The sequence below is a fragment of the Malaclemys terrapin genome, chromosome 5 (assembly GCF_027887155.1).
Source record: "Malaclemys terrapin pileata isolate rMalTer1 chromosome 5, rMalTer1.hap1, whole genome shotgun sequence".
Taxonomy (NCBI): Eukaryota; Metazoa; Chordata; order Testudines; family Emydidae; genus Malaclemys; species Malaclemys terrapin.
The window spans coordinates 132,783,897-132,807,423 of NC_071509.1; the positions used below are offsets into that span (position 1 = coordinate 132,783,897).

General features: G+C 43.3%; 1 protein-coding gene across 3 annotated transcripts in view; it reads right to left on the minus strand.

Moving 5' to 3' along the window:
• ANKRD17 (ankyrin repeat domain 17) overlaps positions 1–13,992 on the minus strand; it is a 144,848-nt gene extending 130,856 nt beyond the window's left edge. For 2 of the 3 annotated variants that reach the window (XM_054030162.1, XM_054030160.1), the window contains exon 1: positions 13,130–13,271. Coding sequence is in view for 1 of the 3 variants with exons in the window: in XM_054030163.1 (XP_053886138.1) it covers positions 13,130–13,141; positions 13,597–13,881 (297 nt within the window). In the remaining 2 variants the exon portion in view is untranslated. Of the gene's footprint in view, positions 1–13,129; positions 13,272–13,596 lie in introns of those variants that run through there. The other variant, XM_054030163.1, reaches the window with a different exon arrangement.
• Between the last annotated feature and the right edge of the window lie 9,535 nt (positions 13,993–23,527).

Genomic DNA, 23,527 nt, shown 5'->3' on the forward strand with positions numbered 1-23,527 from the left:
GGACAATCTATCCTAAATTCTCAACTACTGAAGGACAACCTACGTTCATTGCTATATTTGCTTCCCACAAGCTACATCTGATGAGACGAGAAGATTATCATAACTTAAGTACAGAAAGATAGGTCATCCAGAAATCAATAGGCACTACTGGGTGTTCAACAACTTTGAAACTCAGTCTTGGGTGCCTATATACTCTTAGTATAACTTATGAGTGATGTGTCCAAATATTTGGATGCTAATATTTTAACCATATTGTTAAATTTATTAAAAATGGTGGGTAAAGTTGGGCTCCTATGGCCATATATATGCCAACAGGAGAGCGCTCTCCCACTCGCATAACACGTCTTCACCTGATGCGCTACAGCGGCGAAGCTGCATCAGTAGCGCTGTAGTATAGACTTGCCCTTACTGTATGTGAAATCATGTGCGTGTTGATGGATTAGGGCATCATAGCCAAGACATAAAGCTAATCTGAGGCACTGAGAATGTTACAAAGGTCATTATAACCCCAGGAGTGTGCCATCCCTATTTCAATATGGAATATTATACATTTGACTGTTTTCTGAAATTTGATCACATCCATCCTATTTTGACTAATATCCCTATAAATTTCTATTAACAAGCTTTTCCTAGGCATTGGCTGAAGTTTGAGACCTCTCTTGAGAAAAAAAAAAAACTAATAGACACTAATTTGAGATCATTTTAGCTGATGAATTATCTCCTTGCCGGGATGAGATTTTTTTTCCAGCAGCACTTAGAGGTCAAAAATACCTTTCCCTTAGATCGTAGATAAGAGTTCGAATATCAGTCACATGCTTAAGTATATAGAAGTTACTGCCTCTTCATAAAAAGGAAAAGAAAAACAAGCAATAGTCCTTTCATTTTCATCAGAGCTCATCACACCAGGCAGGTTGTACACACTGTAGCATGTGCTGCATAAATTCTTTACTGTGAATGCTATTAATTCATATGGTACCACTAATGTTTGCCCACCTCTACTGTGGTGATTACTGTTTTATGCTGGATCCATCTCCTCTCTTATCCCCTTGCCCCTGTAATCAGGATATTAATCCAAGGAAACCTTCAAAAATTTAGTGAAGTAGAAAAAGGACAGGGGACTATTCTGAGACAGAAGTGATTTAATGTAGTCTAGATGAAATCGGGTACTACCTATTAGCTCAGAATGTACCAAAAATCCCTTCTGCCTGCATGGAGAGAAATTAATATAAAACACATCCCACTTGGGATAGTAAGAGTATACGTATTCTCTTCTGCAAGTAGCAATGAATTCTAGCAAAGCCTGTTCTGTGCAGTTAATTGGACAATACCCGAGACATTTGATCTACTGGGTGGGGTAATACATCTGCCAGTAACAATGATTTAAAAGCTTTTAAAACAGGGAGTTTGCCACAAAAAACCAGCCAAATCTTCACTCAGATTTCCCAAAACAATTTTAGTTAAAGCTATTCCAATGACCACCTCCAATAAGCAAGCACGAAAGTACTGAAGTAGCCGCATTAGACTGTTCAACCTTTTAGGGATGGCTCCTGTCAGGAAACGTTTGTTTTTCTGGTTCTTTTTTTTGCTGTTAACAAGACTAAAGGAATCCTACATTTTTTCTGTGATTTCTTTCTCCAGATTTCTTTATTTCCCTGTGGAAAATTCCCATGTGTATTTCCAGCACACATTTCTTACTGCCAGTAAAGATCAGCGTGAAAAAAACAACAGAGGATCACACAATTCTTGTCACTTTCTTTCTACTGCATTCCTTATAGTCAAACTAAAAACAAAAACCTTAACTCTGGCCTCACCTAGATGAATGTATTCCGTATATAAAATGTGCTGTATAGTGAACGTGTTATTTGAAGAAAAGAAAGTCCAAGGTAAGAGTTAAGGTTTTTTGGATATATGCGTTGTGTGTGCTTGTTTGTAAAGACAAAGTGAACTTTTGTTGTGGAGCTGCAAAAATGTTTGGGTGTTCTATCCGATATGTTGAATCTAGTTGCCGTGGGTGCTAATGCTGCCTTACCGGGTGATTTCCCTGGTTTGTACTGATTGTATTGATATGTGCAATTGAGCTTTCTTATCTAGCCACACAGCAACTCTTGCCCAAGCTCTCAGCACCTCATGTCTGGACTCCTGCAACATCCATCTCTCTGGACTTGACACATGCAATCTTGCCCCACTCATATCCATTCATAGAATATCAGGGTTGGAAGGGACCTCAGGAGGTCATCTAGTCCAACCCCCCTGCTCAAGGAAGGACCAATCCCCAGACAGATTTTTGCCCTAGATCCCTAAACGGCCCCCTCAAGGATTGAACTCACAACCCTGGGTGTAGCAGCCCAATGCTTAAACCACTGAGCTATCCCTCCCCAGAATGTTTCTGCAAAGATTATTTTCCTAACCCGCTGTTTTTACCATGTCAACACTCTCTTTTACAAACCTCCACTGGGTGCCTTTTCTTTAACGCATCAAAACAAACCATCTGGGTTCACTTTCGAGACTCTTCAGTCTATCACCACCTTATTTATCAGCATTTGCTATCAAGCTATCGATGCTCACCTCCTATCGGCTCACAATGCCAGCTTCCCATGCAGCCCCTCATACAAGGGAGGCACTCCCCATAACCATCTGCAAAGCTACCTCCATATCCACCTTCAAATTCATCACAACTCTCCTTTGTCGTGATGCCTATAAAAAACTTGACAACGGTTAGGTACTGTGTGCAGAGACCACAGCCTATCATGCTGACATATCTCACTGTTTCCTTGTACTCCATCTGTCTGTATCTACCCATTGTCTCATGTCTTATATTTAGATTATAATCTCTTGGGGCAGGGACCATCTTTTTGTTCTGTTTGTACAGCACCTGGCACAACAAAGTCCTGGTAACTGCTTAGGCGCTACAATGATGCAAATAACCAACCTAAGAACAGCCATACTGTGTCAGCCTCATGGTCCATTTAGCCCACTATCCTGTCTTCCAACAGTGGCCAGTGCCAGGTGCCCCAGAGGGAATGAACAGAACAGGTAATCATCAAGTGATCCATGCCCTGTTGCCCATTCCCAGCTTCTGGCAAACAGAGGCTAGGGACACCATCCCTGTCAATAGCCATTGATGGACCTATCCTCCATGAATTTATCTAGTTCTTTTTTTAAAACTCTGTTATATTCTTGGCCTTCATAATATCCTCTGGCAAAGAGTTTCACAGATTAACTGTGCATTATGTGAAAAAAATACTTCCTTTTGTTTGTTTTAAACCTGCTGCCTATTAATTTCATGTGGTTAACCCTATTTCTTGCGTTATGAGAAGGAGTAAACAACACTTCCTTATTTACTTTCTCCACACCAGTCATTTTATAGACCTTTATCATATCCCCCCTTAGTCGTTTAGTTTCTTTTCCAAGCTGAAAAGTCGCAGTCTCATTAATCTCTCCTCATACGGAAACTGTTCCACACCCCTAATCATTTTTGTTGCCCTTTCCTGAACCTTTTGCAATTCCAATATAATGATAAAATGAGCAACCTTAACTCTTACACAACTATTTGCGCGTTGGGGGGAGGGGGGAGAGAAGAGGGCGCAGTTTCCTACGTTTGGTTTTCTTCACCCTCTTAACGGGAAGGAGTGAAGTAGTGTTCACAAGAGGTGTGTCAGTATACTGGGGCAAGGAGGAATATCAGTCAGCATAAACAGAGGAGACAGGAAAAGTAGCAGAGCAGCATGGAGGCTGCTGGGAACCAAGGCAGCACAGTGATGCAAAGTTGTGGATGTGGCAGCAACATGGGAGGATGGTACAGGGACAGACATGTCTGCATAGATGTGAGGGAATGGGTCTGAGGGTTTTTTTGTTGTTTTTTTTCCCGTAGAGGAGAGTTTTGTACAGGAGGCCACTCCAGTTCACAGAAGTCACTGCAGAATCAGGGCTCACCACAACTAGTGGATGAGAACACTGAGCTCTTCTTATGGTCATTTATTGGCACATTCTTTACCGGAGCATCTAAGAGAAACTAATTTTGTACTGTGTTGCAATCTTAAGTTTTCACCAAGGCCAAGTCAAAATGCAGAAAGAACATTCAAAAGGTTATACAAATACCATTTTTGTAGGCATGCCTTAAAGCACTCCTGTAACATTAGCATTCCCAAATATAATCCTTAATCATTTCTGGATCCATCTGAGAATTCAGTAGCAAACTGACTTAGTTCAAAACTAGAAAGCCTATATCTTAATATAATGAGATTCCTCAGGAAAGAAAAAGTGATCTAACAAGTTAAATTTTCATGAAGCGTGATTTGAGATTCAGGAAAGAACTACAGCCGAAGTCTTGTTTAATCCAAAGTAAATGTTCAAATATGTTTTAAGAATTTGAAAGAAAAGAAAAGAAAAAAAAAAAAAAAAAAAAACCACCAACCGCACCTCTGAGATTAAATGTAAAATGGTTTAAGTATCTCTAATCCATTCAAGTTCATTTCATTGCAGTACATGAAATAAAATCAAACGCATACAAATACTTTTGATCTTTATGCACTAAGTCGTGTACAGAACAGATAATTACAGGTTTGCTCTGTTTCTTGGCTTTAGTTGTATTACATAGCTTAGCCAAGGCAAAATTGTTGAGACATCAGAAACAGACACGCACTTTTTTGATAAACCAAAACATTAACACATTTTATAGAATCACTACTCAAACACTCTTGGATTGTGAATTCATTTCATGAAGAAATCGGAAATGAACAAGGACGTTCTTAATTATTACAACTCCAAATGCAGAACTCTGAGCTTCATCTTTTAAAATAACTTTAAACTGTCTATTTTACTACTCGCTCTTCACACACAAATATTACATCTATATAGCTTTCTGCTGACAGCCATGCTTCTAAGAAGTCTGGAAGACAGATCTTTGAACTACCAAATGACATGTGACACAGAAAAAGCACTAACTGTCAAACTCCATCCACCACATGCCAGTTTAAAGAACATGTGGGCAATATTAGTAAGATAGAAGAAAAGACATATTATAGCTACCAAATGTTTGTAACTAAGTTCACAATCTAATTCAGAACACTGAAGCTCTGCCCTGCACTACATGCCAGAAAAAAATACTGAAAATTCCAGTTAAGCAATTAAAGCTTTACCAGTTGCTTAATTAGCTTTTTGACAGTCTGAATAAAGTTACATAAATTATGTAAAAATATTTACACACTTAATTTGAAAACATCTATTTTTTCTTAAAAGGTATTTTCATCCACTACTAGATACAGTCTATTTACAGTGCATTTCTTTCTGCTACAGGAACATTCTCAGTAGTTACAGCACTGTTGCCTGGATACTCAAGATTTTTTGATGTATCTGCTGATCGAAGTGCAACTGCAATCCAATTCCAATTTATCAGCCACATATGCAAAAGATTAAATTCCCCTCTAACAAAATTAGTAAATACAACCCCCTAACACAGATCATGAGACTACAGTAAACAAGATCAGACTGGACCTATATTAAACACAGCTATTATAGGAAAAATGATAAATTATTCTAGTCGATTAGAAAATGTACTGCTACTGCTCATGACAATTGTAAAAAACTAAGGTATAAATTTTGCCATCAGGCACACGTACTGATCTACCACTAAGTAAATGGGAATTACATATGCACACCTGAAGAAAGAATTTGGCCATAAGAGAAGATAACAGCACTCTCACGTTGTCTTTATTCTGTATGCTGAAAAAAGTTTAAGCATTTACTTCCGAACTGGTGGGTGGAGAAAACATAGTATTTGCCATATCCGTGTAGTCCACCATCACACTTTTGACAGTGGCCATTAGCTAATGCTTCAAAGACATCACCTTGCATCCCCTTCACCATACCATGCACCTATCAAGTTGTGAATATTTGAGGTGGAGAAGTTAAAAGGAAAAATCAATTTAACTCCTTCCAAAATTCATGTACAGTACCTATTACTTTACACTGAGTTCTTAACTGTATTTAGAGTAATCCAAATGTTTTTGTTTTATCGAGAGACTATTTCTCACTAATTTACCACCTGATATAATGGAAACTACTTGTTCCAAAATTGCTTCCTGTGAAGGTGACCTATAAAAGGAAAAAAACTTGGTTTGGTGTTTTGCTTCTTTATATTGAAGATGTATTACAGGAGCACCTGGAGGCCCTAACCACAATCAAGTCCCTACAGAGCCAAGCACAGTACAAATATGTAGTAAAGAACAGTCACTGTCTTGACTGTTCTTTAGCGTTTATAGTTCATAGATTCTATGGGAGCAATGATCATCTAAGATTGATCTTCTACATAACACGGGCCACAGAACTTCCCCAAAATAATTCCTGTTTGAACTAGAGCATCTCTTTTAGAAAAACATACAATTTTTGTTTAGAAATTGCGAGTGATGAGGATTCCTCCACAACTTTTAATAACTTGTTCTAATAGATAGTGTATATTTTTAACAATGAGTGTAAGTATTTCCAGTCTGAATTTAACTAGCTTCAGCTTCCAACCTTTCGATCTTTTTATATCATTGTCTGCTAGACTGAAGAGCCTATTATCTAATTTGTTCTCCATTTAGTTATTTACAGACTGATCAAGTCACTCTAACCAGACAATACAGGAAAAGGGTTGAGGAAAGGGAAATAAAAATCACAGAAATGAAGGGTTGGAAAGGATGTTAAAAGGTCATCTCATCCACCCCCTTGACAACTAGACTATCCCTGAGAAGATGTTGTCTAACCTTTTCTTAAAAATCTCCAATGATGGGGATTCCACAAATGTAACTTACTAGTACATCTATCTCTTGCTTCTCTATTCCGCACCACTTGGGGGTGGGGGTGGGGGGCAGAGGAGAGGAGGCGGCAACCTCTGGACATTCTTTCCTCATGCTGATTGCCTGTTTGCTATAACCCACTCCCAAACACTACTTCAGTGTCTTTATCTTAGCCTCATTCCACCGCTCCTCCATGCTCCAGCCTCCCTCTTTTCCCTACCCTATCTTCCCTCTCCCTTCAGCTGAGGGTTTTGCTAATCCCTTCCACAAAAAAGGAGAAAAAAAAATGTATTAAAAAAAAATTAAGAGAGTATAGGTCTGATCAGTTGCTTTAACTCACCAAATCATATTCCAATAGTTTAATGTTTAAGAAACCAATGCATACCAGCTCAACTTCACTAGTGATATTTAAAATGACAAGAATATAGATCATTTCTAAAGACGATGAGTTTACGGAAAGAAGGAATGAAGGGGAAATGGGTTCTACTGTGTGTGCACGCTGTCACACGCTTGTCTATTAAGAATTCTCTAAAAACTATTAAAGGCTAATCAAGCTAAGAATATAAGATTTAATCTCATCTGAAAAAACGAGGAGTCCTTGTGGCACCTTAGAGACTAACAAACTGATTTGGGTCTCTAAGGTGCCACAAGGACTCCTCTTTGTTTTTGCTGATACAGACTAACACGGCTACCACTCTGGAATCTCACCTGAGTATTTTTCAACAGGAATTAAAAACACGACAGAAGAGTTGCATGAAGAAAGCCAAGTATGCTGAGTAAAATGTTTAAAAATCAAGATTTAGTCTGTTAAAGCACTTTACTATCGTTAAAGAAAATTCCCTTCCATGCAAGAGATCCCAAACACATTTCCTACGCAGGAGATACTGACTATTACTTCACATAAAATATGATCCTCCTTTCCTCATAATTAAATTCCCACATCCCATGTACCTAAAGAAGCTGATGGACATTTTGGATCATCAAGCTGTGCACAATTTACTGAGTTATATTATTTCCTTTTGAAATCAGTGAGAGCAGGACTAGACCTTAGCTGTTAGCAAGCATCTTGAATTTCCAAGGGAAAAGCATATTGTAAAGGGAGAAATCACACATCCCCAAATGTAACCTAATTAGTTCTTTGAATGTTAAATTCTCTTTATTGGATACCCAAACTTCTATTTCTACTCCGGGAATTTTTCAGTAATTGTGAACAGGACTAAGTAAATTCATAAGACTATAATGACAAGGAGCATCTAGATTCCCAAACTGCTCTTTCCGTGATCAAAATTCCAACTATGCATCCAGCTCTGTTATTCATCCCCTGCCTCATCATGATATTATAATAATGTTTTGGTTTTTTCTCTCTCTCCATGTCTTGATGCTGGACCTCTATGTAACATGCCATAAGCAAATCAGCAAACATAGGGATTGGTTTAATATTACAAAGAGTTGAAAACTTATGTCTCAGCTTTTCCATCATTTCTGCTTCTCCTGTCCCATCATATATACAATATACAATGATGTTTACTGGCATGAGGGAGCGTCTAGAAGGGGCTAAATGTGTTTTCTCACTTTTTTTTGTCCAGAGCGTTTGCAGTCTGGAAGTTCTATTGGATCAATCACTGCTCCTGGATTCTCAGTTGCCCATAGTGCCTCCTATGGGCTACAGCTGGGTGACAGCCACTTTGTTACCTCCAAACTAGTCTATTGCAATGCATTATACTTGGGGTTACTCTAAGACCACACAAAACTTCAGCCATGCAAAATGCAACTGCCCAACTGTGTATTTCAATGGGGTGGGGAGGAGAGTATGGCACTATAAATGCATATCACCTGTGCAGCACTAGATAGTTGCAACGTTTTCTACAGGTACTCAAGGCACTCCACTTTAAACTCTGCATGGTCTGGTACTTAGTTCGCCACAAGACTGCTTCACACTCTCTCTCACTACAGCCGTGTAGATCAGCAGGATGCTCATGGTGCTGGCTGTATTCAACTAAACTTCTTAGCATTCAAATACATTTATATAAGAACGTTTAGATCCCGTAGTGAGATACAGTAATACAGTGGTCAAACTTTAAAGATACGTCAGTTTTGAAAGATTCTACCAGTTAAAGAGACAATACTCCCTTTGCTTAAATTAGGAAATGCCAACAGAACCAAGAATATCTCAAAGCAATAGAAACAAAGTGCGCCCACTGTATATATAATTTTTAGCATAATGAAGTCTTTGAATGAAAGGCACTGAGTCAGTGTCTGTCAGTTACTGTGGAAATAGATGCAGAATATGTTTCTTTAGCACTAAAGTATCATATTCATCTTTAAATCTGGCATTAAACAATAAAATAGAAAAATTCTAATTTAAAACTACTGCAAAAAACATAACTGATGTTAAGGTAAAACTCCATCTCTGCTCCTTATAAATACATTAAGCTCATCTCTACAACCAAAACATCTCAAAAGAGGCTTAACTTTATCCATATTTTATTTGCTATTAAGAACAGAGTAGTTTAATTCTGACAGTGAGAAGTTTAGATTTGATAAATGAATTATTTTAAGAATGATGTTTAAAAAGGAGAGAAACAACTGTTAAAATTAACAGGTTACAAGACTGAAAAACTACTTAGCAAAATTAGTAAGTGTACATATAAAATACAAGTACGAATTGAGCACTCTAGCTCTTATTTGCCCTTTCCAATAATATGCATACCTGACACTCAACACTGAATGGAAACCAGGTTAAAACAAGGATAAGAGAATATTTTAATACTATGTATATTTGTGACACAGACATAACCAGGCAGGTACAGTACCCATGTCCAACCATTTTCTCAATATTTCACTGAAGAGGGTCATGGTGGCCTCTGTCAAAAGCTAAGAACTAGCTGATTGTCATGGTTATGAAAGATGATTGTGCAGGAAATAGTTTAAAAATATGTAAAATGCGAACTATTAGATTGCAAAACTGTTAAAGTGAGATTTGTCACCTGAGGTGAGGCAGGGTCTCAGGGCAAATTCAACTGATGTTGAGAACAAAGGACATCTGTGGAGACAAGCACTTTGTTCACTGTCTGGACCAGGTGGAAACTTACAAAGATAAACAAACCCCTGGAGAGCTCTCTGAAGAGGGGGCCCCCTGAGCAAAAAGACAGTAGCCTGTAACTGTACAAGAGCCAAAGAAATGGCCCAGGCAGTTATCCATTAGAGGAGAAACTGCAGCAGGGGTGTCTCATAAAAGGTGGATCCCAGCTTCCTGAATTGGACAAGGGCTGCAAGGACTCACCACTGTGTGAGAAATACCTTATTAGAAAAATAACTTACCCTTATATTTGCTTTTATTTGAATCTCTATCTCAAACTCTGTTAAATAAACTTCAATTTTACTAAAGCACAGGGGACTTCGATGCGTCTCCGAAGAGCACTGAACTGATGTGAAAGGAGTAAACTAGGTGGCACTGTTTGCAGAGAGGCAATGGATCAGTGTACATTGCAGGTGCCCAGAAGATAAGGGACTGGGCGTTCAAGTGTAACAAAGTGGGGCATGTAAACAGCTAGCCTATAATGGGAAAGAGAGAGGCTTGTGAAGCTCAGAGCAGGACGCCTATGCTGTCGGCAGTCAGTAGCTCCTGGTGTGCACTGATAGCTCCCTACCGCTGTAAGCAGGGAGTAGTGATTTATCCCACATACATTGGGTAATCCCAAAAAGTGTCTCTATGATTAGTTTATGAATTCCACTGCTGCAGGATATTCCTGAGAAAAATAATAAAAGGATACAAAAAGACTACACATTTCAGAAAGCAAAAACATCTGCATTTATACAAAAGATTTTTTACAAAGTTATCAATTTTCATCAGTCTAAACAAACTGATCAAACTGAGGTCAGAAGCTTTCCTTGAAGTACTCTGGTATTTTTAGTGAGGTGCAATACTGGATTAGATTGGGAAGGAATTTTCTTCCCAGGTGAGATTGGCAGAGACACTGGGGTTTTATTTTGCCCCCTCTGGGTCACTTTCTGGCTTCAACGAGAGTAAATGGTGGATTCTCTGTAAAAATGAAGTCTTTAAATCAAGTTTCGAGAACTTCAGTAACTCAACCAGAAGTTATGGCCTATTACAGGAGTGGATGGGTGAGGTTCTTTGGCCAGCTAGGTACAGGTCAGACTAGATGATCGTGATGGTCCCTTCTGGACAGAAAGTCTAGGTTTACACCACAATTAAACATAGGGTGACCATACATCCCGGTTTGGCCAGGACAGTCCCTTTTTTAAGCCCTGTCCCTGACGTCCCGACTTTTTGTTGAATGATCATCAGTTGGCAAGAGCAAACAGGACAAATGCCCAGTTTTGCCAAAAAAGTGGGATGCAACCCCTAGCAGGACACAGAGGAACATGGGGGGGAGGGAGGGCGGGCTGGGGGCAACACCAACTCTGCATGAAGGGAAGGAGGATGGGCTCAAGCCAGACTATCCCAGTGCCTGGGGGAGAGGGAGGGCGGAGCAGCTCGGGCTGACCCTGCATGGGCCTGAGGGGTGAGAGGCCTGGCCTGGGCCCACTCATGCCAGGGTGGCTTGGGTCATGCATGTGAGGGGGCGGGGGGCGAGCATCTCGGGCCAGCCCCACATGAGGGCCCCCCCCTCAGTCCAGCAGCTAACACCAGCCCCGCACGGGGGGAAAAGGGGCTCAGGCTAGCCCCAAGCAGTGTCCTGTTTTCCCTTTTGGGAAATATAGTCACCCTAGTTAAACATCCACAGCTGGTTCATGTCAGCTAACAGCAGCAAAGTAGTCTGGGCTTGGGCTCAGACCTCTCAAGGGGGGAGGCTCCACAGCAAGCTCCGATGTGTACATGCCATTCTATAGCCCAGCAATGTGAGTCCCCACAGTGACTCAGCTGGGCAGGTGTTTAACTGCAGTGTAAACATACCCCATGAGTCTATAAGATGAACCATCAATATGTTCAAGTATAGACAGCTTCATTGATCACAGTCTCAGTGAGAGATTATGAATCACACAGAACTTGTACGTTATCAGTTCACAGAATCCTAGAATATCAGGGTTGGAAGGGACTTCAGGAGGTCATCTAGTCCAACCCCCTGCTCAAAGCAGGGCCCAGCCCCACCTAAATCATCCTGTTGGTTGTAGGTCTAAAATATTGATCAGACAGCGTTTGAATTAGTGAAATTGCTTACGTCTCTGGGTCTTGGTTCTCTCATTCAAAACAATACCAGCACCTTACGCAACACTGATAGTAACCTAAAGGCTCCTTAAATATAGATATGATCTATGCACCTGTTTAAAATTGGCTCCTCTTTCCATTTCAGTCTTAATAGTGCACCAGGTTATACAAAGAGCCTCAAGACCTTTCCTTTCGAAAGGACCTTCCCATGCACGCCTTTCAAAGAGCAGTTCCAGGTGAGCGGAGTTGTGCCCCACACCAGCACCCGAGACACTTGCTGTGTGTGCTGCTGAGCGAGTCCCCCAGCCGGCGCCGACCCGCCGCCGCAACCCGACCCCTGCGTTTCCTCTCGGCTCCGCTCCCAGCTCCGGGGGCAGCGCGGCGCGGCGCTGCCCCCTCCCGCCCGTGCGGAGCCCTGCCCGGCCAGCGAGCGGCTTATGAAACCGGCTCGCTCGGGCAGCCCGACAGGCCTCCGAGTCCCGCCCGGCCCACCGCGACCGCCCCGGCTCCCTCCGACCGCAGCCGCGTCCAGCTGCCCGCCCAGCATGAGCCGGGAAAGGGCGGCCCCCTCCCGCCGACACCGGGGGACCGAGGAACACACCAGCTCCCCCCCCCCGGCACGTGTTGGCGGAGCCCCCCCAGAGCGCGGGGCCGCAGCGACCCCCCCCGGCACCTGCCGTCCGAGCCCCCCCCCCGACCACGGGGCCGCAGCGCCCCCCCCCCCCGGCACCTGCCAGCCGAGCCCCCCCGGGGCCGCAGCGCCCCCCCCCCCCGGCACCTGCCAGCCGAGCCCCCCCGGGGCCGCAGCGCCCCCCCCCCCGGCACCTGCCAGCCGAGCCCCCCCGGGGCCGCAGCGCCCCCCCCCGGCACCTGCCAGCCGAGCCCCCCCGGGGCCGCAGCGCCCCCCCCCCCCCGCGGCACCTGCCAGCCGAGCCCCCCCGGGGCCGCAGCGCCCCCCCCCCCCGCGGCACCTGCCAGCCGAGCCCCCCCGGGGCCGCAGCGCCCCCCCCCCGGCACCTGCCAGCCGAGCCCCCCCGGGGCCGCAGCGCCCCCCCCCCCCCGGCACCTGCCAGCCGAGCCCCCCCGGGGCCGCAGCGCCCCCCCCCCCCGGCACCTGCCAGCCGAGCCCCCCCGGGGCCGCAGCGCCCCCCCCCGGCACCTGCCAGCCGAGCCCCCCCCGTACCTCGGACACCTCCTCCTCCTCCTCGTCCTCCTCCTCGCTGCCGCCGTCGCTGCTCTCGCTGCCGCCACTGTCGCTGCTGCTGGCCGGGCGGCAGGTCCGGCTGCGCTTGGGCTTCTGCGGCTTCTTGTGCAGCAGCAGGTCGCAGACCCGCACCAGCCCCCCCGGGGCCGCAGCGCCCCCCCCCCCCCGCGGCACCTGCCAGCCGAGCCCCCCCGGGGCCGCAGCGCCCCCCCCCCCCGCGGCACCTGCCAGCCGAGCCCCCCCGGGGCCGCAGCGCCCCCCCCCCCGGCACCTGCCAGCCGAGCCCCCCCGGGGCCGCAGCGCCCCCCCCCCCCCGGCACCTGCCAGCCGAGCCCCCCCGGGGCCGCAGCGCCCCCCCCCCCCGGCACCTGCCAGCCGAGCCCCCCCGGGGCCGCAGCGCCCCCCCCCGGCACCTGCCAGCCGAGCCCCCCCCGTACCTCGGACACCTCCTCCTCCTCCTCGTCCTCCTCCTCGCTGCCGCCGTCGCTGCTCTCGCTGCCGCCACTGTCGCTGCTGCTGGCCGGGCGGCAGGTCCGGCTGCGCTTGGGCTTCTGCGGCTTCTTGTGCAGCAGCAGGTCGCAGACCCGCACCAGCCCCCGCGGCGCCGCCGCCGCCGAGGAGGAGGAGGACGGCGAGGACTTGCCGCCGCTCAGCCCCACGGGGGGACCCGGCCCGGCCGCCGGGCTCCCGGCATCGCCGCCGCCGCCGTCTCCTCCTTCCGCCTTGTCCATGGCTGGCGGCCGCGCTCAGTCCCGCTCGGGAGGCACCCGGGGCTGCTGTCGCCGCTGCCTCGGTCACCTCTAGCGCCGGCGCCGCGCCACTTCTCGCGATACTTGGCACCGCCGTCCCTAGGGCCGGGTGCCGCTGCCGCTCCTCCCTCTCTCAGGCTTCCAAGCGTCCGCCTTCCTCTTCCCCGCTCCCTGCCGGGCCCTTCCGCCCTTCTCCTGCTGCGCATGCGCCGCGCCAGCCGGAAACGCTGCCACTACGTCATTGTGCGCGGCGCCGGCCGCCGGGCCTCGGGCGCCTTTTTTCCGGCTCGCGCCGGCCGGCCGGCCGCTCGCTCTCTAGTTGTAGCGGCGTCTCGCGCTTCTTCTCGTCTCCCTCGCACCCCGGCGGGCGCGAGCCTGGTCCGTCCTCGGCTCCTCCCCGGACTCCTGGGTTTCTTGTCGGGGCGTGGAGAAAAACCTCCCCCAGCTTCCCTGTCTCCTCGTCCGTGGGCCTAGGCAGTCCTGCCCCTCGATCCCTCCCTCTCGCCCCTTTTAGCAGGGAGCGGCGGGCTCGGTGTTGTGCTCTCTGCACCTGCAGAACCTACAGCACCTAGCTCTCACCTGGCACTTTTCATCCGTAGCTCTCAAAGCCCTGTGCAAAGCTTTATCCCCATTTGACAGGGAAACTGAGGCACAGGGGTGACGTGACTTTGCCCAGGGTCACCCACCAGGCCAGTGGCTCTGTTAGGAATAGGACCCAGGGCACCTGAGTCTTATTCCAGTGTCTTATCAACTGGAGAAGCCTGCTGCCCACTAGAAAGGTGGTATCTTTGACAGTAACATACTCACTCTTGAGTTCATCAGTGTAGCAAGTGCGTGCTAGCCACCGACACAATTTTTCCTACTAATTTTGTTTTCATATTAATAAACTGGTATACTCTGTGTGTGTCAGTTGTATGTATTGAACTAAATATTCATCAGGAAACTGACATGCTGCATGTCTCACCCTCCATTCTCATAGCCTCTCTGTGCTTCCTTGCCGCCTGTCCCCAGGTTGTATGTCCTGGTGAAGGACAGGAAGTGCAGCCTTCAAAAAATCACAAGTTGGGCCCAAAAAAATCACAATTGGACTAAGAATGAAAATTTAAACAACAAATGCAAGGGATTTTTTTTTAATTGTTTTATGGTTTCTGTGCCTTTAAATTACACTTGCTTCATGTTTTTATACTTTTCTCTGCAGCCATGAGGGCTACAAATTTACCTTTCCCCTTCTCCCCTCCCCCCACCCCCCACATGTAAACTGAGATTCTCATGCAGCTGGGAACTTAAAAAAAACACCAAATATTGTGAGAATCGCAATAATACCGCAAGAGTATGCGAATCTGGCATGGACTGTTAGACATATACTGTATGACTGAACCTACAGTTAATACAGTATAATAAAGCCTTGGCTTAATGGAGGCCCCTAGGTGCTACTGCCTACCGCAACATAATAATGTACATTGCTGTCCTTGGGTAGGAACATGGTTCAGTCACCCCTGCAGGACTGATGAGGTAGCTAGTAAAACATACTCAGGAGTATGACCAGAGGAGCTTTTTCTGTTTTCCAGCCCTGTAATAAGCTGGCAAGATTCTGGTCTTGCCCCAAACCAGTTAGCAGGTGTTAGAAAAGGTGGGTATAGTCCTCTGGCAGAGAAAGGGAGTTAGGGTCCAGCAAAGTCATGTCTTAAAATTATATTATGTGCTATTTTCCCCCACAAAAAATTAACCTTTGTGCTGAGATCAAACTTAAAAAAATCAGTCCAAATGGTCATTCCCCCTTCCCCGCTCCATTCCCGGACCAGTGCCTGATCACAGGCATATATTGAATGAGCCTCCTCAACTGTAACATTAATATAATGCTATAATAATAATCCAAAAACTGGTGGGAGGGGAAAGAAAGATTGTTATTTAGCTTTATTTTTTGTTCTGTGATTTATAATTGAGCCAGACTTTTGGATCCAATTTTCATGTGTGAGATTTGAAACCTGAATAATAATCTAAATTCATAAGCACTCCTGAGAGTGACACAGGCTGTGAGAACCAAAGGGAGTAAATTGAATATTATAGCCTCATAACTACCAGTTCATTGACTGAGTGGCTTCTAATGACAAAAAAAGCATAATCAACTCTAGGATAGCGGAGCATGGATCTAAGTGGATAATGATACCTACCCTTCTTAAGTGTGTTGAGATGTACAAATTAATAGTGCTACTTATATGAGGTTAAGTATTATTTATTGTTATGACTACCAGCAGAGAATATGAATCAGAAGTAAATATAAGTAATTTCTATTTCATACTGAAGCTGTCGTTCCATTACTGAATATATGAAAAGCATGCAGTCTTATTGTTAAAATAATTAACAGTCTGGAGACAAGCTCAAGGAGAATGGGTTAGGATGGGGTTTCATCCCTAGAGCTCCTGGTAGGGAGGTGCACTTCTCCATTACCCTCTCCACTGTGGTGTGGGTTAATGACACAATTGATTCTCCAGGATCAACATAGAAGTGGAAGCATATGAACTAAACTTTCACTGAAATTCAGGATGGGGTGGGGTCGATAGTTTCCAATCATCTAGTCTGATCTTCTGTGTAACACAAGCCAGAGAACTTCCCCAAATTAATTCCTATTTGAACTGGAGCATCTCTTTTAGAAAAACATCCACTTCTGATGTAAAAATTGCTAGTGATGGAGAATCCACCACAACCAGGGCTGGCTCTAGGCACCAGCAAACCAAGCACATGCTTGGGGCGGCACAATTTAAGGGTCGGCATTCCGGGAGTCTTGGGGCAGCACAATTCCAGGGGTGGCATTCCAGGAGGTTGTGGGTTTTTGTTTTGTTTGTTTTTTTGCTTCGGCAGTTGCGCTCTCCGAGGTTTGGGGTGTTTTTTTGTTTGTTTTTGGTTGGGGCGGCCCTGACCACAACCTTTGGTAACTTGATTAATCATTAATTACCAATGATTAATTACCTTCTGTTAAAATGTACACCTTTTGAATATGTTTTCAGCCAGATTCTGATATTTGACAAATCATTTTTCAAATGTCCAGTTTAACTGGATAGTTAGAAAGCAACACCCCACTGCAGTACTAGTGGTATAGCCAATTTGGCCACTTATATCTTCCTTCCAAACAATTCTGCTATTCTGATGGTGGTGACCCCCAACCACATTCAGAAAGTTTTATGAAGAGGCTCTGCTCCCTTCTAATCCTTCACTGTGGAACTGGTTACTGCTACTCCCCTTCTAGTTGCAGGCAGTTTATATGACATTCTCCCACTGATAGTTCCCTCCCATCCTCCCTGGGATCAAACCCTGCGATCAAGCCACAATATAGGAACTAGGGCTGACAAGCCATTAAAAAGATTAATCGCACCGTTAAAGAATAATAGAATACAATTTATTTAAATATTTTGGATGTTTTCTACATTTTCAAATATATTGATTTCAATTACCACACAGAATACAAAGTGTATAGCGCTCACTTTATATTATTATTTTTATTACAAATATTTGCACAGTAAAAAAAGAAATAGTATTTTTCAATTCACCTCATACAAATAACATTGTGCGATCTCTTTATCATGAAAGTTGAACTTATAAATGTAGCCTTATGTAAAAAAACTGCATTCAAAACCAAAACAATGCAAAACTTTAGAGCCTACAGGTCCACTCAGTCCTACTTCTTGTTCAGCCAATCGCTCAAACAAGTTTGTTTACAGTTGCAGGAGATAATACTGCCTGCTTCTTGTTTACAATGTCACCTGAAAGTGACAACATGCATTTGTACGGCACTGTTGTAGCCGCATCGCAAGATATTTTACGTGCCAGATGCACTAAAGATTCATATGTCCCTTTATGCTTCAACCACCATTCCAAAGGACCTGTGTCCATGCCAATGATGGGTTCTGTTCAATAAAGATCCAAAGCAGTGCAGACCAACGCACATTCACTTTCATCATCTGAGTCAGATGCCACCAGCAGAAGGTTGATTTTCTTTTTTGGTGGTTCGGGCTCTGTAGTTTCCGCATCAGAGTGTTGCTCTTTTAAGACTTCTGAAAGCATGCTCCACACCTCGTCCCTCTCAGATTTTGGACGGCACTTCAGATTCTGAATCCTTGGATCCAGTGCTGTAGCTATCTTTAGAAATCTCGCATTGGTACCTTCTTTGCGTTTTGTCAAATCTGCTGTGAAAGTGTTCTTAAAACGAACAACATGTGCTGGGTCATCATCTGAGACTGCTATAACATGAAATATATGGCAGAATGCGGGTAAAACACAGAGCAGGAGACATAATTCTCCCCCCCTCCCAAGGAGTTCAGTCACAAATCTAATTAACACATTTTTTTTTTTAAACAAGAGTCATCAGCAAGGAAGCATGTCCTCTGGAACGGTGGCCGAAGCAGGAAGGGACATACAAATGTTTAGCATATCTGGCACGTAAATACCTTGCAATGCCGGTTACAAAAGTGACATGCAAACGCCTGTTCTCACTTTCTGGTGACATTGTAAATAAGAAGCCGGCAGCATTATATCCTGTAAATGTAAACAAACTTGTCTTAGTGATTGACTGAACAAGAAGTAGGACTGAGTGGACTTGTAGGCTCGAAAGTTTTACATTGTTTTTTTTTTTTTAGTGGAGTTATGTAACAAAAAAAAAATCTACATTTGTAAGTTGCACTTTCACGATAAAGAGATTGCACTACAGTACTTGTATGAAGTGAATTGAAAAATACTATTTCTTTTATCATTTTTACAGTGCAAATATTTGTAATAAAAAATAATATAAAGTGAACATTGTACACTTTGTATTTTGTGTTGTAATTGAAATCAATTTATTTGAAAATGTAGAAAAACATCCAAAAATATTTAATAAATTTCAACTGGTAATCTATTGTTTAACAGTGCGATTAACTGTGATTAATTTTTTTAATCACCGTTAATTTTTTTGAGTTAATCACATGAATTAACTCCAATTAATTGACAACCCTAATAAGAACGTATAGTCTATAGGGAGATTTCTTGTCAGATTCCTTACTCTAGCAAACTATCTTTTTGCTACAACCAACAAACTATTTAAAGAGATATGAATTTCATTGTGGGTCAATAGTACGAACAAGAGAGCCTTAGCAGAGCATATTAATTTGCTTTATTTTTTAGAAGCCAAAAATAAATTTTCCCAAAGGAAATGTAATTCTTGTCAGAACAGATTTAATTTCAAATGTTTATCTAGAAAGAGTGGACAACAGCCTTTAACTAAGATTAAGAGTTTGGTACTGAAATTCACGTACAACTGTATAATCAAAAGTACTTTTTCTATTTCCAGGGCTTTTTAATAATGGGTTATGTGACAATAGTAAGTGAACAACAAAATATTATGGGAAAAGTAATAGCTAACCAATATATTCCATTTTGTGAGTGTGAGGTTGACTAACTATATGTATTTGTTTTTGTTACTAACATCCTGCTGCAGCAAATGTTTAGATAACAAATAGGATGTTTATTTCTCTGTTATGTGGCTTTTGTTTCAGCGTTTGCTGTTTTTCAGTTGATGTGGTGTTCAGCCAAATGCTATGATTATATATTTAGCACACACAAGTATTAATACCACTGTCCCCGATACTGGTGCTCAGCTAACACTTTAAAGGAAATGTCCGTATTTTCTGGTGTGCACCCTAATTCCCCAACCCTGCAAAGATTTACACAGATGCTTGGACTTTAAATACATGACTAACCCCTTACTTCAATGGGACTACTTGTGTGCTTAAAGTTAATCATGGGCATAAGTCTGTGCAGGATCAGGCTCTAAAAGACCATAGATCAAATTCTGGCCTCAGTCCCATGAACGCACCATGAGTATTATCTTCACTGCTGCAATTGACAGCATGCCCATGGTATTTGGGTGCGTCAGACATTTTCTTGAAGAAGTTAAGTAGGTGCACCGCTGAGGTGTATCCAGTTTTAATATTTATGGGAGCACAAGGGATAGTTCAAATTTATTTTCAAACCTTTGAGGGAATATAGCAGGATGTGACCAGGAACAGACTTTTACCCCATGTGTGTAGATACAAGCAGAGAAGTAAATCAACCGGTCAGTTAGCAGTTAAATGCAATGATCAGTTAGTTAATGAAGATATGCCATAATTCTCCCCAAAAGGTTCAAAGATACATTTTAAAAATACAGAGGGGCAGCTAGCTAGCTCCTTAGCTGGTGTATACTGATGTAGCTCCATTGATTTCAACCACACTGATTTGTGCCAGCCAAGGATCTACCCTAGAGCATGTGAGGAAAGTGTCAGATTAGAACCAATCCCATTTTTTCTTTTAATTAAAATAATATTTTTAAAAATCATGCATCTCTTTCCTGCCAGCCTATTATGGGAGACACATACATACCTCCTATGCCTCCTCCTTCATGCCAACTAACTTTTCATCTCTTTATATAGTAAAATTAGTTGATGCATTGTAAAGCACAGATACCGCAATAGGTATCTATTGATCAACTGAGAAGTATGGATATACCCAGAGTTACTCATGAAATTATTTTATAAGCCAAGACATTCAAGTCTCAGTAGCCATGTATTAAGACAGGCTCCTGTGCTATAAATCAGCTACATGATCTTGTGCTATAAATGAGTCAAAGTGCTTGATGGATTGGGGTTGAGAGGATCCGATTGTTACAGCTACTGTATCTACTGAGATGTACTTGCTGCCAATCATTCCTAATATAGTGAAGCACTAAGCTGTTCCTTCAGTTGGATAAATGGATGAAAAGGTGTGGTTATCTGAACCTGCTTGGTGCACAGATTTCTCCATGTCATAGATAAAAGTGTTTGCAGAAAATTGACATGAAATGGGCTGAAGTTAATTAAAACTGGACTACCATCAAGCATGTCAGAGATAGCAAGAAAGGGGCTGTTTAGCCACCCTAGTGACAAATGCTAGTCATCATGTGGACATAGTTCATAGAAATAAGAGATGGAAAAGATCTATTATATTTCCCCATCATCTCCATGAAGGATTGTTCCCTGCAGGATATTTACAAGTGCTTTGTGCAATCTTCATTTAAATGTCCCAAATGGCATATTTGAAGAGTGCTCAAAAAGATCACTTTGATGCTCCACTCTCTAGGACCCTCAGTGAGCTTTTGATTCCTAGGTGGGGTGAAACAGGCATGCAAAGAATTTTGTGTCCCTAAAATATTGCAATAAAGATATGCATCTATGTCTAATTTTCACCTAGAGAATGTAGAGAAGCTAGATGATATTGAATCTCTGATGTGCACCTGAGGGGTGGCCTCAAGATTGCAGTATTCCCCAAGATCTCTCATTCACCCATTCATTAACAGAGGGGATGCTGAAACTTACAATATCAGTCATTACTTACTAGTACTTGTCATACTGATTGACAGACTATTGGAGACACCATGTGACCTCACTGCACCAATGACAGATCACTGGGGAAAATAATGGTGGTAAAGAAACTCATTTACATATCCATGAACCAAGGAGACAATGGAAAAGCAAATGGTGCTGAAAAACCTCCAGTTCATCCACAATGAAAAAATCCACAATGCATCCATACAAGTAATGAAATAATCTTAAAGTATCTATGTGTCAAGGGCTGTCAGTTTAGGCTATGCTATCTGTAAATGATACCCAGTTGTACATCTCCATTACAAAAAATTTCACTTGAGCATTGCTACAGATGACCCTGAATCTACAGGAAATTGAGGCTTGGACGAGAGCTAATTGGCAGAAACTCAATTAGCACAAAACAGAGACAATGTTCGTTGTGGCTTATTGAAAACTGTGTTGAAATTACAAGCTCACTTTAAGTTATAAGGGGTTTCCTGGTCCTGCTTGCAGGGGGAGGAGGAACCCTATGGAAGGAAGTGTGGGACTGGGGTCTTGTGCAGCCAGTCTGCAAGAAGCAGCCTAGAGACAGGTGAACCGGAGTTGTGCCTCTGTCCTTAGGGAACAACCTGCTTTGTCTCTTTCTGTTTCTGGTGCTGGTGTTTTAGGGTTCTGGATTTTAAGAAATAAAGTAGTGTTACATTGCAGCCTTTCAGAAAGAGAATTTCATGTTATCTAACTTCTCTCTGTGTGTGCTATGAACATTAATAGGCTTGAATAACTGGCTAGAATTATATCAGCACCACTGACTAAAAGGCAGTAGCCATTATTTGTGTATTAAGCTTAGCAAGGTAAGTGTGACGAATTGCTTTTGCCTTTTTGCTATCCTTATCCAGGCCTTTATGAATTTAAGATTTGATTACATAATACATTCTATGTGGGACCATTCAGAAACTGAAGCTAGTCCAGAATCTTATTTAACATTTTTATTAATGACCTTGGCATAAAAGGTGTGAGTGAACTAATAAAATTTGTTGGATGACTCAAAATTGGGAGGTATTGCCAATATGAAGGAGGACCAGAATATCATACAAGATCTGAATGACCTTGAAAACTGGAGTAATAGAAATGGGATGAAATTGAATAGTGCTAAGTGCCAGGTTATGCATTTAGGGGCTGACAACAAGAATGTTTGTTATAAGCTGGGTATTTATCAGTTGAAAGTGACTGAGGAGGGGAAAGGTCTGGGTGATTAGGTTGATCACAGGATGACTATGAGCTACCAGTGTGATACAGCTGTGAAAAAGGCTAATCAGGTGAGGTATTTCCAGTAGAGATAGGGTAGTGTTAGTACCATTATACAAGGCACTGGTGAGACCTCATCTGGAATACTGTGTGCAATTCTGGTCTCCCCTGTTTAAGAAAGATTCATTCAAACTGGAACAGGTGCAGATAAGGGCTATTAGGATGATCGGAGGAATGGAAAAGCTACCTGATGAGATGAGACTCAAACGGTTTGTTTTGTTTAGCCTAACCAAAAGAAGGCTGAGGGGAGATATGACTGCTCTCTCTAAATACAACAGAGGAATAAATACCAGGGAGGGAGAGGAGTTATTTAAGTTAAGAGACAATGTGGACACAAGAACAAATGGATATAAACTGTCCATCGTCAAATTTAGGCATGAAATTAGATGAAGGCATCTAGCCATCAGAGGAGTGGGGCAAAAGTCAACATGGTTTCTCTAAAGGGAAATAGTGTCTTACTAATCTATTAGAGTTCTTTGAAGGGGTCAACAAAGATGTGGACAAGGGGGATCCAGTGGACATAGTGTACTTAGGTGTCCAGAAAGCCTTTGACAAGGTCCCTCACCAAAGGCTCTTACATAAATTAAGTTGTCACGGGATAAAAGGGAAGGTCCTTTCATGGATTGAGAACTGGTTAAAAGACAGGGAACAAAGGGTAGGAATTAATGGTAAATTCTCAGAATGGAGAGGGGTAACTAGTGATGTTCCCCAAGGGTCAGTCCTAGGACCAATCCTATTCAACTTATTCATAAATGATCTGGAGAAAGGGGTAAAAAGTGAGATGGCAAACTTTGCCGATGATACTAAACTGCTCAAGATAGTTAAGACCAAAGCAGACAGTGAAGAACTTCAAAAAGATCTCACAAAACTAAGTGATTGGGCAACAAAATGGCAAATGAAATGTAATGTGGATAAATGTAAAGTAATGCACATTGGAAAAAATAACCCCAACTATACATACAATATGATGGGGG